Genomic DNA, 19,596 nt, shown 5'->3' on the forward strand with positions numbered 1-19,596 from the left:
CGTACGCCGAGAGGTCGTCATTGCTCTCCCCTGCGGCGGCGGCATAATGGGGGCGGCTATCTCTGCTTGAACATATGTTCTCCAGAGCCGGCCTATCCCCCCCCCACACACACACACTGGATAACCCTGATGCTCCCTAGGTCCCCGACTGGGGAGGGAGAACGCCCAATGCCTGAGCCAAGGTCTACCCACATTTGAAATTTAATAAAGTTGTGGTCAATTTAATCCCATAGCACATTGTCTTGAGTCGTTATTCCACATGACGGGGGTGACCGCGCGGGATCTGGGGACTCCGCCTGTCCACGCAATGTGTTGCCATGAAGTTTTCTACATCAAATACTGAGAATCTAGTATTAGGTACTCATTGGGAAAGCAGAAAAGCCATGGGGTCAAGTAGGTTCTGCCTGGCTTCAACTTTATCCATCAGGAACAGAACATTTCCTGCCCTTACTAAAGCAGATTGCCAAATTCAGTTGGTTTTGTCGCTACTGTCATACCCTGAAGTTAATGCCATTCTGAATTTCACCTTTTAAAAATGTAAAACAAACTTGTTTCCTTGCACAAACAAGTAACTTGTTCTTTGTTTAGTTTTCTCCTATCTGATCAAGCTCATTTGTGGTGAACAAAACATTAAGGAATGATGCCCAGCAGAAGAAAAACAAATCTTTTCCTAATAACGATGCACGTTTTGTTAAAAGTTTCCAGATGCCTAATCTGTTGCTAATTTGGTTGTCCTTGCTTGGGCACAAATGAAACGGTATTAGGATGATTCCATTTTGTAGCCACATTGATGCTTTTAAGTTTAAGAAGTTGTTCCATTAGAACCACTGAGTTCTGTTGGATTGTATGTACCAATGTAAGTGATTTGTGCTGTGCAGACTTGTTTTTTGAATAGCAAAATTAATATAGAAAAGGGAATAATAATGTGGGTAACACTCTATGTCTGAGATCCACAACAGTCATAGGATCAGACTTGGGGCGAGGGTGTCTGTGCTAAGGGAGAGATATGCAGGTCTTCCCTGGATATTTTTAAAATTTAAATTATTTCTTATTCCCTCAAAATTAAGTTTAGGGGGAAATAATTGGCAACTCTGGTCCCAGGTTTTGCAGCCATTGCACACTTAATGGAACTTCTTCTGTAACCTTGGACCTCATCGCCCAGGACTCCTGAGAGGCAGAGAGTGGCACACACAAAACAGCTTGCCTAATGGTCTCCATTCAGGTCCTCCATGAATCACCGTTCAGGATGTGCAAACTCCCCCTCCCATCCGATATATGTTGCTGGTCTCTCAAATGCCTCAGATTCCTCCTGCCCCCAAACATAATGTTCTACATTTGCCGTGAAAATTTGTATTTTGGTGATATTTGGTGTAAATGCCCAATTCTTACGTTGCGGTAAAGAGGAACAAAAACTCAGTGCTCCCAAAGGGGTACCCAGATAGCATTTGAAGTCTTATTCTCATCAAGTCTCCTTGATTAAAATCTGAGCCAACTGTATCTTTTGTCCATGATCCTTGCTGTTACTCCTTTTTAATAATATATTATAGTTCATCTATTTTTAAGGGGCATTAATAGTTGCACGTTGTATAGGAGTTAATATAAGGAGTGTTAGCATGTCATCTAAACTGGCAATTATATCATGTTGTAGATCCTGTAGAAAGAAAAATACACTCAGAGGAGTTACATGGTAAGTATCAGAAATATGAAGGGCAGCCCAGGACGCGAGGCCTCTGGAGAGAAGGAGAAGGCAGTGAATGTGGGAAGGCCTGAGCGTCCTCCTCTCGCTTGTCACTTTTAATCACTGTCAATAACTTTTTTGTGGCTGAGTCACATTCTCGGAGTTGAGCCTGCCAGCCAGAGTCTCACAGTCATTAATTGCGGTGATTCCAGGAGAAGGTTTTGGAAGGTGTTATTGGGAGAATGTTGTTCCTCCCTGTGGGAATTTTCCTCCCGGGTTTCTCAGGATTGTAGTATCATATCCTATATAACGGCTGGATCTAGACACATGAAAGAAGCATTTCAGTTCAAAGCATGGTAAACTTCATAAAGGGAAGTCAAGTTAGCGAAAGAACCTTATGGTGCCGCAGTGTTTTATAATGCAGGTCCAGTATACCTGAAGGAGCGTCTCCACCTCCATCATTCTGCCCGGACACTGAGGTCCAGTGCTGAGGGCCTTCTGGCGGTTCCCTCCCTGCGAGAAGTGAGGTTACAGGGAACCAGGCAGAGGGCCTTCTCGGTAGTGGCACCCGCCCTGTGGAACACCCTCCACCAGATGTCAAAGAGAAAAATAACTACCAAACTTTTAGAAGACATCTGAAGGCAGCCCTGTTTAGGGAAGCTTTTAATGTTTAATAGATTATTGTATTTTAGTGTTTTGTTGGAAGCTGCCCAGAGTGGCTGGGGACACCCAGCCAGATGGGCGGGGTATAAACAATAAATTATTATTATTATTATTATTATTATTATTATTATTATTCATACAAAATGGCTTTTCTTTACTAATGTAGCTGAGGCCAACATCTGGCCAGTTGCAACCAGTTCACTGGTTTGCTGGGTAAAATCAGTGAGTGCCATTATGTGTCGACAGAGCAACAAAAGTGTGTATCTCATGTAAGAGTATTGTGTGTTGGATAGGGAAGGAAGGATTCGGCAAGGCAGCGAATTATTCTCTAGGTACCGTTTCAACACTTTTCCCCTGTTAGGTTCCTCCAATACTACTGAGGAAAATATCTGTAACCTAGAAGCAGGCGAAAGGACCATTAAGTGCTGCTAAGAGACTTCAGCATAACATTGTAATTTGAGCAATACAAATTGCAAAGTAAATTTGCCAACTGGCTTATTTCCATTAGGCCAAAGTTGGTTTTATTATAGCAAATAATGTTGATTGAATGGGTAATTTTTGCAATAGATTTGTGATAAAATACTTTCTGTCAAGAGATGTAAAAGCTTGGACAGGTGGAACCTGTTTAGCAAGGCATTTTTTTTAATTTTAGCAGGAAAAGCATCGTGAAGGCATCAGAATAATTGTGATTTTATTTGACAGTTTGTGGAAGAGCAGATGTAGGCACATGACATTAATCTTAAAGCTGTATGTTAGTAACTTTAATGACTATCCAGTTCAAATACTGCCATGGTACTGGAGTAATTAAAATGAAATTATAGTCTTAAAAATTGCTCTGTCTCTTTGGTATCTGTTTATTGTTCCAATAATTAACCTAGTAAAAATGCTCCTTTCATAAGTAAAATATGTAGGGAGGGTGATATTTTATTGATTTTGTGACACAGAAAAACCCCACAGAAACAAAATTGAACTTTTCAAATGAAGTTCAAAAGTTAATCTATTTTTATGGGCTTTGCAACGTACCAAGCAAAGCTTACTTAGCTTTGCTTGGTTGAACCGTTTAATTAATTCGAAATATATCCTCTTAGTTTCAGTCAACTTTAAGTAATTGTGTTTGGTTGGCTTGCTTGCTTAAATATAAGAAGTAGATAAGTTAAAATGAATCGGTTGTGGCTTTGTTAAACAATCAGTTAAAAAGAAAATTAAATGTTGTTACAATGGCACCTGATTTCTCATATAAAACCTCTGGAGTTCCAGTAGCCAGAGCAATGCTCAGTAGCAGCCATTCTACAGTGAATATTCTAGCAATATGGGAACATAAAGTTCCTGAGTCAATCTCTTGTATATTCTCTTTAAGACATCTGTTTTCTTGGGATTTTAAAACTATTTTTAAAAATGGTGTAAAAAAACAGTCAGCAATTCAATCATATATTGGACTCGCTGAGTTCAGTGGAACTTTTTCCTGGGTAGGTCTGGATATTTAGGATTGTAGCTTAAAATTTCTATATAGAAGGCTGTGTTATATCTGCAAAGCTTGTGTTAAAATGAACAGCCCAAATCACAAAGAAGGAAACTTAAGTCGCCAGAGCTAGGAAGGGCGTTTTCCTGAGCCACTGCCAGATGGTATAAGCATCATTGGCCCAGGTGAATCAGTGGCCTAACTTTTTCCAAGACATCTTTATGCATTCAGTGCTTCTTCGACTTTCTGTACTATTCATACATTCATATGTACATAGGCCTTGCATCCACACGCTTCCCACCCCCCCCCCTCAAAATAAGGTGGAGGGGAGGTCGGGAGAGGAAGAATCATAGCAGCTGAGTTTTGTTCTCATCCCGTTTTCTTATATGCAAGCAGTCCTGAGTCATCATGACACATACAAGATTTCTAGAGGGTGATAATGCAGGTCCCCTTAGTTTGTCTTAAAGGTAAAGGGACCCCTGACTATTAGGTCCAGTCGTGACCGACTCTGGGGTTGCGGCGCTCATCTCACTTTATTGGCCAAGGGAGCTGGTGTACAGCTTCTGGGTCATGTGGCCAGCATGACTAAGCCGCTTCTGGCAAACCAGAGCAGCGCACAGAAACACCGTTTACCTTCCCACCGGAGCTGTACCTATTTATCTACTTGCACTTTGACGTGCTTTCGAACGGCTAGGTTGGCAGGAGCAGGGACCGAACAATGGGAGCTCACCCCGTCACGGGGATTCGAACCACCGACCTTCTGATCGACAAGTCCTAGGCTCAGTGGTTTAACCCACAGCGCCACCCGTGTCCCCTTCTGACCATAGTTGCATTATAAAAATGAATACCTGTAGCTATTCTTTGGCCGCTTCTGCTGATGGTTTTTTTGGGGGGGGCAGGGAGAGATTGGGATTTGCAAAAGCAGATGTGTTCTTAAGAAATAGGTGCACCCTTTTGGTGGAAAAGTCTTCGATTCAGCCAGCCACATGACTTAGATCAGGCCTGTCCAACAGGTAGATCGTGATCTACCGGTAGATCGCTGGACGTCTTTCTTAGATTACTGGTAGATCACTGGCTCCCCCCAATGAAGCTCAACAAGTTTGGGTCCCCTAAAAAAAGATCAACAACAACTTTGACCTGAACCCCCCAAAAAGGGGGCCAATCACTGCCAGTTTTTAACTCTGTGAGTAGATTGCAGTCTCTTGGGAGTTGGCCACCCCTAACTTAGATGTAACAGCTACTCTTCTTTTTCAGAAGTCATGGCATAGCCATACAGTGGTGCCTCGCAAGACGAAATTAATTTGTTCCGCGAGTTGCTTCGTCTTGCAATTTTTTTGTCTTGCGTAGCGCGGATTCCCCAGGTATTAACGGCTTTAAGAAAAAGGAGGCAAACTCGCAAGACGTTTTCATCTTGCGAAGCAAGCCCATAGGGAAATTCGTCTTGCGAAGCACCTCGAAAAATGGAAAACCCTTTCGTCTAGCGAGTTTTTCATCTTGCGAGGCATTCGTCTTGCGGGGCACAACTGTATTTAGGAAAATAATATAAGCAGCTGTGAATATGTGTGTTTCTTTGTGTAGTGTGGGAATTGGAGGGACATATTTTGCTGGTCACAAGGGCAACTTTATTTACTGATGCTGCTACATGACACGAAAGGCGTGTTAGTGATATAATGTGTAGAAGGTAGACCATAATAGATTTGCTTGCTGACAGGCTGAGTAAGCCAGAGAAAACAACGAAATAAGACAAATAGCAGTTCTTAATTTCTAATTTAAAAAATTGAGGGGGGGGGACCCTAGGGAAGAAATGTCTACAGTAAAAATTCAGTCTGCTTTTTCAATTATAGATCGTATGAGAGTAATGTGTCTTCATATATTGGATAAAGTTTGGGATGAACAAGAAATTTGGTTCAGTTTGCATTATAATGTATGAATCTACCCAATTTGCACTTCCCAAAACAATATGGGAATGAGAGCACCGAAATGTGCACTTCTCCAAATATCACAATGACACACTGAAACACTGATAAATTTTCACGCGCACTTTAAAAAAATCACAAAAATGGTGAGGAGATGTGAAGGGCTGACTTTAAGAATGGGAAAACAAGAAACTAAGAAAAACCCAGATTAACAGATAAAATCTAATTGAAGGCATGGGGGGGGCATAGTAACAACTAAGGCAGAAATCATTTCCACACTTATTAGGGACTAAGATCTACTGGAATCCATCAGTGATAGTGAACTAAGTTTTACTCAGAGTAAACCCATTGAAATTAAGAAACTTGATTAAGGTATTTAAAACTTAGTTGAATAACACCCAATGGGACTTCTGAATAAACTGTTTATGATTGCACTGTATTTCATCACACTGATTCCAAATTGCGCTTAACTTTTCACCTTATTTATTTACTTGGTATCATAACTGATGTTTTCCCTATTATGGCTTGTACTAGGATGAGAAGGAAAAACTGACCTGGAAAGACCGTACCCCTGGCTATCTAGTGAACTTTGCATCTATCTTATTTATGGTAATTTTGAATTTTATTTCCTTGCTTCTTTAACAGTGGCCTATATTAAATTTGCCCTGACTGCATGGATCTTCAGATTGAATCAATATTCCCTAACATATGCATTACCTTTGCTGTTTTCCCTCAGTGTATCCTTCTTTTGGTGATGGACTAAGAATTGCAAAAGTTTAAAATGTCAATTGCACCACAAAGTCCAGATTCAGTGCTTGGTGCCGGATTGGTTCAATTACCAGCTCATTTGCCAGATCGTGGCTGCCCCTCCCAGAACATCTCAGACCGTTGATGTTGGAGCACAGTGGTGGCATTGTTCTTGCTCTTTGCCTGAGCCACTCCCCAATAACCATCTTCCTGAGCTGATACCCCGGCACTGACAATACTTGCTTTTTGCTCCCTGGACTGGCTGGTTGTCTTATCTAGTCACCTTCTCCCAATGCATCACAAAAAGCATCACTGGGAAAGACCCTAACTGAGCTACCAGGCAGAGAGAGAGACAGTCCAGGTCACAAACTCCAGCAGATATTGCACATATACATGTGTTGCTTTACTCATGTCCTGTGCACTGGTGCCACAAGTGTTGCATTGCAGCATTTGAGCAGGTGCCAAGGAGGTGCCAGGCAGAGTGGCATGTGGCTGGTCTGTGTCAGTCAACTAGCCTGTTGCCTTCCAGTGCAGTCGAAGATGATGTTCCCTTGCCAGTGTTGGAGTAAGAGTCAGCTTCTGATTGGCAATCAGAAGGTTGGCAGTTCAAATCCCCACTACGGGGTGAGCTCCCGTTGCTCGGTCCCTGCTCCTGCCCACCTAGCAGTTCGAAAGCACGTCAAGTGCAAGTAGATAAATAAGTACCACTCCGGCGGGAAGGTATACGGCGTTTCTGTGCACTGCTCTGGTTTGCCAGAAGTGGCTTAGTCATGCTGGCCACATGACCCAGAAGCTGTACGCCAGCTCCCTCGGCCAATAAAGTGAGATGAGCGCCGCAACCCCAGAGTCATCTGCGACTGGATCTAATGGTCAGGGGTCCTTTACCTTTACCTTTTAGTTCTGGCCAGTACTGAATATCCTAGAATTAGTGGTGCTCCTATGCCCATGTAGTTCAGAATTGAGATCAGCAAACTGGATGATGCTGTGCTAATAGCAGTCATCCTTTACAGATCCAACAAGGAGAATAATAGTTCTCTGAGCAAAGGCATAGACTGTCAATCATGGAGACGCAGACTCACCAGAAGACCCTACCATGTGGGTCACCAAAAGAGTCCTTGAAGGACAGCATGCCCTCAACAGGATAAGCAGCCACATTTGTTCATGTGTTCTAGGGGCATATTTAGATGCACATGCAAAATTGACACTCGGTAGTTCTGGCCAAGTGGCGTTGTGGGTTAAACCACAGAGCCTAGGACTTGCCAATCAGAGGGTCGGCAGTTTGAATCCCCGCGACATGGTGTGCTCCCATTGCTCAGTCCCTCCTCCTGCCAACCTAGCAGTTGGAAAGCACATCAAAGTGCAAGTAGATAAATAGGTATCGCTCCGATGGGAAGGTAAACGGTGTTTCTGTGTGCTGCTCTGGTTCGCCAGAAGTGGCTTAGTATGCTGGCCACATGACCCGGAAGCTGTACGCCGGCTCCCTCGGCCAGTAAAGCGAGATGAGCGCCGCAACCCCAGAGTCAGCCACGAGTGGACCTAATGGTCCGGGGTCCTTTACCTTTACCTTTTAGTTCTGGCCAGTACTGAATATCCTAGAATTAGTGGTGCTCCTATGCCCATGTAGTTCAGAATTGAGATCAGCAAACTGGATGATGCTGTGCTGGCATAAGCAGGGACAGCCCCGCACCAATACTATTTAATCCAAACCAAAAAGTCAATGGAGAAAACCCATTGGCCAGCCATGTGCAGAGCATTTCCCTTCACAGAGGAAGCTGCTTAATATGTGGGCCTTTGGGTCTCTAACGCCACTCAAGCTCATTAACTGTGGCAGGTAGATTTACTGTATGTGCAAAAATGCTTGAATGTATGCATATCTATGAATACCTGTGTGTCTCTTTTCAGATTTCACTGACGTTTTCATTGGTCTTTGGTGTGATTGTGTACCGGATAACTACAGCAGCAGCACTATCCATGAGTCCCAACGAGTCAACCAAGTCTAACGTCCGTGTGACGGTGACAGCAACGGCTGTCATCATTAACCTTGTTGTGATACTTATCCTAGATGAGATTTATGGAATGGTTGCCAAATGGTTGACAGAAATGGGTAATGCTTTTTCACCCTTCATAAGTGCATATGTTCTGCTTCTTGCCAATAATGTTTTTGTTCCACAGAGTAGGACTTTTCATTCATTCTATAATATTCACACCTCCTTCAATTTAGAGCAGGAGTTTTATATTGTACTATATTTTGCAAAATGCTGAAATTCCCCAGAAGCTTATAAGGGATTCCTCAACAATAGTATCAGTAATGTGGCACAATCGGTTAGTGCATCTGGCTTTTAACCAGAAGGTTGGTGGTTCAATTATTCAGTTATTGACTAAAGAAGAAGAAGGGACAGGGCATAGAAGGATCATAGCTGAGTGCAGCATCCCGGATAATGTAGCAAGTCAGTTACAATTTGCTTCCAGTTACGGTAACTACAAAAGGAGGGACACGGGTGGCGCTGTGGGTTAAACCACAGAGCCTAGGACTTGCCGATCAGAAGGTCGGCGGTTCGAATCCCCACAACGGGGTGAGCTCCCGTTGCTCGGTCCCTGCTCCTGCCAACCTAGCAGTTCAAAAGCACATCAAAGTCCGCAACCCCAGAGTTGGTCACAACTGGACCTAATGGTCAGGGGTCCCTTTACCTTTACCTTTAACTACAAAAGAACAGTTATTAGCCACCAACCTAGAAGCACCCTTACTGACTAGAATTCAGAAAAGAGTTCTAGATATAAACAGTTGCAAGCACCTGCCTGCCAAGGGCAGATTCACACAATTAGTTAATGTATCACACTTTTGTGATTTGTTCCACTTCCATTCAGAAGATCCACAGAAGGGAGACTGCCAATAGACACATGATAAGGCTTTGACACAATTTCCTATCCATCTCATGGCTAACTGCTAATGACTACTGTCCACTGCCTGACTCTTTGCATTCCTTCATTCTTCCACTGCTTGCTGCATCTGAATCTTGGAAGTTTTGCAAAAGCAAGCCCAAGGCTGGGAGGAAACCCCAGTACCATTGCAAGGCAACTGAGACATGGTCTCTGGCCTCATGGAAGAGTCTGCCACATATTTACTTCCATGTAATTTTTTATATTGCTAAATCAAGCAAGGAGGGTGTCAAAACAGTGTGCATAAAATCAAAACACAACAGGCAAATATCAGAAAAAACATGACACAGAGTTGAAAGACAGGGTAAGCTTGTGTAAATAAAATTGTTTTGGGGGTGCCGTCTAAAACTAGACACAGGATGTCTGCCTAATATACGAAGGCAATGAATTCCGCATTGTAGGTGCTGCTAGACTAAAGGCCCAATTCCTTGTGGATGCCATAAGGAAGAGTAATCAATGCTTCTCCAGCAGATATCAAAGAATGCACAGGAATGTATGGAGAAAGGTTTCTCCCAAGTGTAACAGTCACACCTGAAATCTGGCCTGTGACATATTGGCAACCAGTGCAGATTCTTCAGCAGTGGGGTCACATGCTGTCAATAAGAAGCTCCAATCAACAGCCAGATTGCCTTAAGAGCAGCTCTGTGTAGAGTGTATTGCAATAATCAAGTCATGAGCCCGGACACTGAGGTCCAGCTCCGAGGGCCTTCTGGGGGTTCCCTCACTGCGAGAAGTGAAGTTACAGGAGAAGAGGCAGAGGGCCTTCTCGGTAGTGGCGCCCGCCCTGTGGAACGCCCTCCCATCATATGTCAAAGAAATAAATAACTACAACTTTCAGAAGATATCTGAAGACAGCCCTGTATAGGGAAGTTTTTGATGTTCTTTGTGTTTTTATATTTTGCTGGAAGCTGCCCAGAGTGGCTGGAGCAACCAAGTCAGGTGGACAGCATATAAATAATGAAATTATTATTACTACTACTATTATCATCTGGAGAGGAAATATGAAGTAAGCATCAGTAGGCCAGAAACAAAATGTGGGTGTTGGCTACCCATGCTTGACTCAGTACCTGAAAGCTGAGGATGAAACCCAAGTCAGAGAGAAAATGTATTGTTTAACTTCCTTCCCTCTCTCTGAGCACAGCATGGAAGCTAAGAACCCTGTACTCCCAAACAGGTCTTGACCCTTCTTTCAGATGTAAATATGACATTTTGCAAACTTATCAGCATCCCCTTTGATCACAGAATATGACTTATTGGTTTACTGTGTGTCACATAAATTATCAGTTGTTTCCATTCACCTGTCTTTCTGCTTTCTTCATGACAGAGATACCCAAAACAGAAAAAACCTTCGAGGAGCATTTAATTATGAAAGCTTTCCTTCTGAAATTTGTGAACTCCTATGCACCAATTTTTTACGTGGCATTTTTTAAAGGAAGGTGGGTTGAAAATGATTCTTTAGCAGAAAGTTGATATTTGTTGTTATTGTTGTTTAGTCGTTTAGTCGTGTCTGACTCTTCGTGACCCCCCTGGACCAGAGCACGCCAGGCACTCCTGTCTTCCACTGCCTCCTACAGTTTGGTCAAACTCATGCTGGTAGCTTCGAGAACACTGTCCAACCATCTCGTCCTCTGTCGTCCCCTTCTCCTTGTGTGCTCCATCTATCCCAACATCAGGGTCTTATCCAGGGAGTCTTCTCTTCTCAGGAGGTGGCCAAAGCCTCAGCTTCATGATCTGTCCTTCCAGTGAGCACTCAAGACTGATTTCCTTAAGATTGGAGAGGTTTGATCTTCTTGCAGTCCATGGGACTCTCAAGAGCCTCCTCCAGCACATTTGATATTTACACATTGCAAAATTCAATATACATATGTTCTGCTTATGACACCTCACTGCATGGATTAGGAGGAGGCTGGAAGCAGATGGAGAGAACTGAACTGCTCCTGGCTATCTCCAAAAAGCCCAAAAAGGGAAGTGAGAAGTGAGGCTTCTCCCTCATGTGAATTCTCCGAATGCCTGCTCAGGACAGGGTGTGGGTTGTGTTTAGCCTGCTCAACCAGGTTGAGAGACCTCTGGGTTCTTTGTGACATGTGGGGTTCCTGCATTCGTGCCTTGTGTCTTGGGAATGGACTGTTGCAGATGGAGTACGGCAGATGCCAGCACCTCCCCTCTTATAAGTTAAGGGGGGACGCAGGTGTTTTTCTCAAGGACACCCACAGGCAGCACACGGAGACTGCTCCAGAAGGGGGTTGTGACAGACATTGGTGAAGGATTCTCCGACACATCACTCTGATTTACTACAGATGCATATATGCAGCTTTCCTGTACCTGCTGAGTAGACCAGGCATAGGCAAACTCAGCCCTCCAGATATTTTGAGACTACAGTTCCCATCATCCCTGACCACTGGTCCTGTTAACTAGGGATGATGGGAGTTGTAGTCCCAAAACATCTGGAGGGCCGGGCTTGCCTATGCCTGGAGGAGACACTATCCTTCTACAAGAGAAGGAAAGACAGCCATGTGTGAATATTTTAAAATTCTCAGTTACGCAATATTAACTGAAATGAATGGAAGACTTCCTGCTCTCTGTAGGGCTGGATCGAGAAGTGAGAGTCACAACAATTTTCAAAGAATATTATTATTTTATATAACAAAAACTTTTAAAAATTTCAAATGGCAAAATCTGCAACTATATATGTGTTTATAAATTTATTTATATATTTATCACCAGAGAGATTGGCTAAAATGAACAAATTGCTTAGTAGTAAGTGCTGAAAATGCACAAAGCAGATTGGAACCTTCTACCATATGTGGTGGACATGTCCAGAGATCAGAAAGTTCTGGGACATGATCCATGAAGAAATAAAAAAGTTACTAAGAATTTCACATAGCAAAAGACCAGAAACATATCTTTTGGGAACATTGAATAGTGATATTCCAAAAGAAAATACTAAATTCTTTCTGTGTGCGACATCAGCGGCAAGAATCCTGGTGGCTAAGTACTGGAAGGGTAACCAGGTACCGACCAAAGAGGAATGACTATATAAATTATGTGAATATTTGGAACTGGCCAAATTGACAGATATAATAAGACCAAAGTGAATGAATACAGTCAAGAAGGAATGGAATTTCTTGAATGATTATTAAGAAAGACAAGGTTCTAATGTAAAAATTTGGCTGTGTCTAGAATGATGTGAATGGAAAAGGAGAAACATACATATCTATATAAGAAGATGAAAATAATACTGAAATACAGATAAAATGTGAAATGTGAAAGGAAGTGTTGTGAGAGTGATGGAAGTCTATTATTCCTATTATTTTGTAAAATAGTGTTTATCGTATTGAAATATTATACTTTTCTTTATTCTTTTACTGTCTATTTTTCTTTGCCTTTTTTTTCCTTTTTCTTCTCTACTTTTTCTTTCTCCATATTATTCTTTATGTGTGGTTTTGTATTGATGTATTCACTTTGCAATAAAACAAATTTTTAAAAAATTAAAATTTAAATTTTATATTAATATAGTTGTATTACCATCTGAAACTGGGGGGGAGGGAGAAAGGGTGTGTGTGTGTGTGTGTGTGTGTGTGTGTGTGTGTGTGCCTAAGGCTGCAGTCTTGGATAGATTGAATCCTCTCTCAAGAGTTCGGTAGGGGTATGTTTCTGAGACATTCCAGAGAAAGACCAGGAAGGGGTGGATCCAAAGCTTCCTTGGTCCCCTAACACACACTCAAGCTGGGGGGAGATTTAGACATGCTCAGGAGTCTATCCGCATCTCCTCTCACCTCACCAGCTTCCAATGGGAAGCAGGGGAACTGGGGGGGGGTCACACTTCCACCCACACTTCTGCCCTGCTGACTCAGGCCTCCCAGGACATTGGAAATGGTGGGCTAGCTGTCTTTGGGTTTCACACACAATCCTAAGTATTGCAGCTTTAAAAGGTAAAGGGACCCCTGACCATTACGTCCAGTCGTGGACAACTCTGGGGTTGCGGCGCTCATCTCGCTTTACTAGCCAAGGGAGCCGACGTTTGTCTGCAGTTTTTCCGAGTCATGTGGCCAGCATGACTAAGCCGCTTCTAGCAAACCAGAGCAGTGCATGGAAACACCGTTTACCTTCCCACCACAGTGGTACCTATTTATCTACTTGCACTTTGACGTGCTTTTGAACTGCTAGGTTGGCAGGAGCAGGGACCGAGCAATGGGAGCTCACCCTGTTGCGGGGATCCAAACCGCCGACCTTCCGATCGGCAAGCCCTAGGCTCAGTGGTTTAGACCACAGTGCCACCCACGTCTCACTATTGCAGCCTTAGTTAGTTATAAAATATAGTGGTCCTCTATTTATTTTAAAACCGTATTCATCATTTGGCTGCACAAAGTAATTAATCGTTCTAATACTGATTTAATCCAGATGTGTGTTCTTGTTCTCAGGTTTGTAGGCCGACCTGGACATTATGTGTATGTATTTGCTGGTTATCGAATGGAAGAGGTAAGTATCCAGTTTTAAATCTTACTTTGAAATAGAGAAGGGAGAGGGATTCAGTTTGCTTTGCATTTTAACGTGAATCTAACTGAATTCACGCATCCAAAATAATATGGGAACACAGCTGTCCTTCAAAATATTCTCTTCTCTGAGTTTTGCTGTGTAGTTCACTAACCAAGAAACATACACAGAAGTATGTATTAGGAGAAAGTGTGCATAGAAATGTATATATATACATACTATTACAGATAATTGCTTGTACAATGTGTTACATTAGGTAAAATGGCATACAAAAATGTGCACCAGGAGAAACATAGACTAAAAGGCTGCTGAATTTTCATTAAATACACACACAGAACTCAAACTGGTATAGAAATGGGATGAACTGGATTTAAGATGGGGGGGAAATGAGTAAAAAATAGATATTTCCTAAATCTGCTATGCTGCTTGAAAGTATGTAATATTATAATTCTGATTATCTGGAGGCAAAAACATATAAGGGTGTCATTATTATCAGCTGGGTTTTCTAAAGCTGCCGTTTTCCTGAAGCTCAGATTGATGCTTGGCAAATATGTGGGAATGCCTGATTGCTTGCATGCCTTGCGGCAGTGGCAAGCAATAGCACTGCGGGTGTTGCCCCTCCCCCTGCATTACCCAGTCTCTGGAAACCTCTACTTAGTGGTGTTGTGTCTCCCCCTTGCCCTTTCTCTTGCCCTCTAGTGTGCTCCTGGAGGCTGCTTGATGGAGCTTTGCATTCAGCTGAGCATTATCATGTTGGGAAAACAGCTGATCCAAAATAACATCTTTGAAATTGGAGTTCCGTATGTATTTCATTCACATTCATGCTCTTGTTTCTGTAAGGTATCATGTCGTGACTTTTGGTTTGCGTGGCAAGACCCCCAAGCTGACCCCCCATAAGAATAAATAAATTCACATGGACACAGATATTTTGTTTAAGGTTTTGGGGCAGAAATTTGGCCACAACTTTATTGATTACAGGAATGAGAGCGGTATTGGCTTAGGCATTGGCAAGACTATATCTGACTCCTGCCCCTTTTGCAGGAAGTCTGTAAGGGTAAACCACCCAAAAGGAAATTGGGGGAACCCACCTGCATCTCCCCTGGTGTTCCCAGAGGCCTGGCATGGCCCTCACCTTTCAAGCGGACTTTGGACAGGAACCAGGCCCTGGATTCCTTTAACGGAATACCCTTGAAACTGGAGGGGCAGGTGATGGCCGGCCTCCCCTCCCCAATTCACAATAAGCCAATGCTTAACCGCCAAACCTTAAGTTGTGACGATTTCTAAGAGGTAGGCAAAAACCAAGTGGCCCGTGCCAATTTGCCAAATGGAAAAAATTCCTACCCGGCCCCCGACTCAAGCCGGGCAACCAACCAAAGTCCAAAGCAAGGCCAAAGGATCTAAATTAAAGGGAGGGTGGGCGGGTGTTTGGCAGTGCGAAGCAGGAGACTGGCACACGTCGCGCTGCTGCTTTTATACTTTCCCCCACAATCACCCCATGACATGATTGGGCAATAGCCCTGGGTGATTGTGGTGCCACCCCAGCATGAGGGCGATAGCTCCATCCATGCTGGGGGGGGACCAGGTTGAGAGCCTGCCCGCAACCAGGACCATCTCTTAAGATGATCCCATTTGCCAAAGCCTACTGAAATATTACTATTGCTTGCATACATTATTATTATTGTTTAAACTTATTAGTTGCTTGTCACCCAAAGGTCTCACAACAAAGAAAAATATACAATACATGATACTATATGGGGGGAAGCGGGGTGGGGGTGGAGAGTATCATATAATACATTAGTATTTGATATAACATAACATCCATGGAGGGGAAAAAAACCAGCTTTATAAATAGTAGTGAGCAAAATTAACAATACTGAAACAAACAAACAAACGAATGAATTCAACTGTCAAATTTAATTAGCATAAGAGAAATGGTGCTGGGGTTTTATTTCCCCTAACAAACTAGTTCCTTATGAGTAAATTGATTAACATAAATTACTTGCAACACATTTAAAAACGAGAGTGATATTGCAATTTTTTAGGAACACGTGTGAAAAAGGTGTTTGATACAGTACTGGGAGGAGCCTTCTGTCATAAACAAGGTGGCCTCTCAATGCTATCTGTAGCAGGAATGCGAGGCACGTATTTCGGAATGCTTTGGCAAAGATGTCTGAGCAAAAGTGAGGGAAGTCAAGAGAGTTTCCATAAGACGGTGAAATCTGTCTCACCAGAGTGGTGCATGCTCTAGTTATCTCTCGCTTGGATTACTGCAATGCGCTCTATGTGGGGCTACCTTTGAAGGTGACTCGGAAACTGCAACTAATCCAGAATGCGGCAACTAGACTGGTGACTGGGAGCAGCCGCCAAGACCACATAACACCGGTCTTGAAAGATCTACATTGGCTCCCAGTACGTTTCTGAGCACAATTCAAAGTGCTGGTGCTGACCTTTAAAACCCCTAAATGGCCTCAGTCCAGTATACCTGAAGGAGCGTCTCCACCCCCATCGTTCTGCCGGGACACTGAGGTCCAGCACTGAGGGCCTTCTGGAAGTTCCCTCACTGCGAGAAGCCAAGTTACAGGGAACCAGGCAGAGGGCCTTCTCGGTAGTGGCACCCGCCCTATGGAACACCCTTCCACCAGATGTCAAAGAGAACAATTACCAGACTTTTAGAAGACATCTGATGGGTGGGGTATAATGATGATGATGATGATAATAATAATAATAATAATAATAATAATAATAATATCATCACTGCTTCTGACCCCTCCTGCCATGGCAGTGATCACAGCCAATTTTGGGCTAGGTCACACCAATTTTGGGTAAAATCTTGCCTCAAATCGTGTGAGATCTTGCACACTCCACAACATCTCTTTCTCACAGTTTTGGTTGAGATCTCGCTCAAAATGGGTCTGATCAAAACGGCTAGGCCCAGTGTACCTGAAGGAGCGTCTCCACCCCCATCGTTCTGCCCGGGCACTGAGATCCAGCTCCGAGGGCCTTCTGGCGGTTTCCTCGCTGCGAGAAGTGAGGTTACAGGGAACCAGGCAGAGGGCCTTCTCGGTAGTGGCGCCCTCCCATCAGATGTCAAGGAAATAAACAACTATCTGACTTGTTTAGGGAAGACATCTGTTTAGGGAAGTTTTTAATGTTTGATTTTTATTCTGTTTTTAATCTGTTGGGAGCTGCCCAGAGTGACTGGGGAAACCCAGCCGGATGGGCAGGGTATAAATAATAAATTATGATTATGATCTTGTCCAAATTTGGCACCGATCGAGGTGGCTCTTCACCACTGGGGGAGGTGGCAAGGCAGGCAAGGCACCCGCTGGGCATGCTGCCTGGGGGGCTCTGCCACCTGAGGCAGCAGCCTTACCCTGCCTAATGACTGGGCCAGCTCTGCTTAGTAGTGCTTAGTTTGTAGAATATCTACAAACTATTCTCCACCACTTTTTGTGGTGTGTGCCACCCAACAAAGAACACCAAACAACACCCCAGCCCAAGGGTCTGCCCAGCAGTCTCAGCTTTTGTAGCTGGAGTCAGTCCAGTCCCCGCCCTCCTAGGCCAGGTGGAAAAAAAGGCCTGCAAGGCAGGGAGCAGGGCTTCCAGGACACACGGCCAAGAATGTACTCACGGGGGTTATTTGTTAATCATATTTTAGGTCTGCACAGTGATGATCTGTACTGGCTCTCATTATAGTTACTTTAGGCATCCTGCCAGAGGGAGATAAGAATGAAACAGAACGTTAGTGGCACCAGTAATGGCCAGAAACGCAAAAATGAAAAGTGAACCTCAGACTGGTAATGGCAAATGCATTATACTGGAGGGAACTAGCCAGTGCTTCCCCCCCACCCTCTTCCCCCCTTTTTTTGACAAATATGCTTTCCTCAGATGTGATCCCAGATGGGATCTGAAAAGCAACCTGAGAACTAAAACTGGCAAAGCACCTTGTAGCAACAGGGGAAGGGATTGAATCATCAACCTCAATGAAGACATATTCGTCAAAGCACATTGTGCATTTTTCTTCACTTTATTCAATTCTCCATATGGCACCAGTTTGAGATCCAACTCTCTTTTTTCCCATTCTTAACAAAACTAAGAATATGGGGGCTGCAATCCACACACATTATTATTATTATCATTATCATTATCATTATCATTATCATTATCATTATCATTATCATTATCATTATCATTATCATTATCATTATCATTTTATTTGCAAAGTTAACAAGGAAAGGGGGGGAGGGAGAAAAAAACAATAACAACAACAACCAAATACTATTACTAATAATAGACCACCCTCAGACACGCTTATCTGAGAGTAAGAAATGGATCTTACTTCTGAGTAGACATCCATAGGATTGCACCAGAGTCCATTTCGGGGGCCGAATCCGGCCCGCTGGTCGGTTTAATCCGGCCCCTGTGGCAGTTTATTTCGTGGGGTAAAATCCTAACAAAACCTCAACAACTTCAATCCTAAAAAAACGCTCAACTGTGAAAGAAACTGTGAAAAAAGTTTGGACACCACTGGCATTGCACTGTAAGTCCAGCTCCCCACCCTCAAAGAAGTTTTCAATTGATGGTTTTTTATTACAAATACCTGCCATTACTTCCCCACTTTGGTTAGGTGTAAAAGAAAACTTTTTTGTTTGAACAGGTAGCTAATAAATAGACCCATCACTCCATCATAATCTCTTTTGCATAGCACGCATACTTCAGGTTCAAGGGATTTATTGCAGACTGCAGGGAGGAAGGTTTAGCGTGGCCCTTTGTTAAGATCCTGGCAGCAGAGGATTAACCTGGATTTTTACTCATAAGTATGGTGCATGCGAAACATTCTTTGAGCATCTTTTTTCATGGGTGTCCTTAAGCTGGTATCTCTGGTGTCATTCCTGGAGAATACTTGATTATTATACTCCAAAGTTTATTTTCCAGACAATGCTTTATGTGTTTATTTAAGTAAATTCAGGCAGTGAGAGCTCTTACCTCACATCCCTGGTGCATAGCTGTCAACTTTTCCCTTTTCTTGTGAGGAATCCTATTCGGAATAAGGGAATTTCCCTTTAAAAAAGGGAAACGTTGACAGCTATGCCCTGGTGAACTGCCAGAAAGCTCCTTGGTTTGTTGTCATCTCAGCCTCAGGATGGTTGTGATGATGAAATGGAAGGACCCAGTGAGGCCTGAGCGTCTTCCACACACATTTATGTTTGCTACATAAAACAAAAAATAATGCTTTTCTTTTAAGCTGCTTCCCTGGGCAACTAGTGAGGCTGTTAAAAGTTTTGTTTGAGATCCCCAACCTGTTTTAATTAAATTTATTGCCTACATTTTTCTTTTATTCCCCAGTAAGTTAAAAAAACTGTTCCGGAAGCTAAAGGATGAGAGGCCTGAGACGAAGACAAATGAATCTGATCCTTCCAAACCACCTCAGCAATGGGAGCTGGACCACGCCTTGGAACCTTTTACTGGGCTGACCCCAGAATACATGGAAATGAGTAAGGCTTTTGAAATATCTCTTTTCATCCGCTAGTATCAAAGCCGTCTTTTTTCTAAAAAGCTTATAGAACTTTTATAAAGCATGCAGAACTTACTCCTGTTCTTTAAAAACATTTTTTTTTAAAAACCTACTAGGATATGGTTACCAGATGTCCCCGTTTCCCAGGGACAGTCCCTGGATTTACAAATCTGTCCCCGGACAAAAT

General features: G+C 43.1%; 1 protein-coding gene across 1 annotated transcript in view; it reads left to right on the plus strand.

The window, feature by feature from the left end:
- Positions 1–19,596, plus strand: part of ANO2 (anoctamin 2) — a 141,234-nt gene that overhangs the window by 102,355 nt on the left and 19,283 nt on the right. The window contains exons 14-19 of the mRNA XM_079975130.1: positions 6,251–6,325; positions 8,366–8,567; positions 10,725–10,836; positions 13,822–13,879; positions 14,594–14,694; positions 19,241–19,389. Of these exons, the coding sequence (XP_079831256.1) occupies positions 6,251–6,325; positions 8,366–8,567; positions 10,725–10,836; positions 13,822–13,879; positions 14,594–14,694; positions 19,241–19,389 (697 nt within the window). The remainder of the gene's footprint in view (positions 1–6,250; positions 6,326–8,365; positions 8,568–10,724; positions 10,837–13,821; positions 13,880–14,593; positions 14,695–19,240; positions 19,390–19,596) is intronic.

This window comes from Podarcis cretensis, assembly GCF_951804945.1.
Source record: "Podarcis cretensis genome assembly, chromosome: 5".
In the NCBI taxonomy this organism is placed as follows: domain Eukaryota; kingdom Metazoa; phylum Chordata; class Lepidosauria; order Squamata; family Lacertidae; genus Podarcis; species Podarcis cretensis.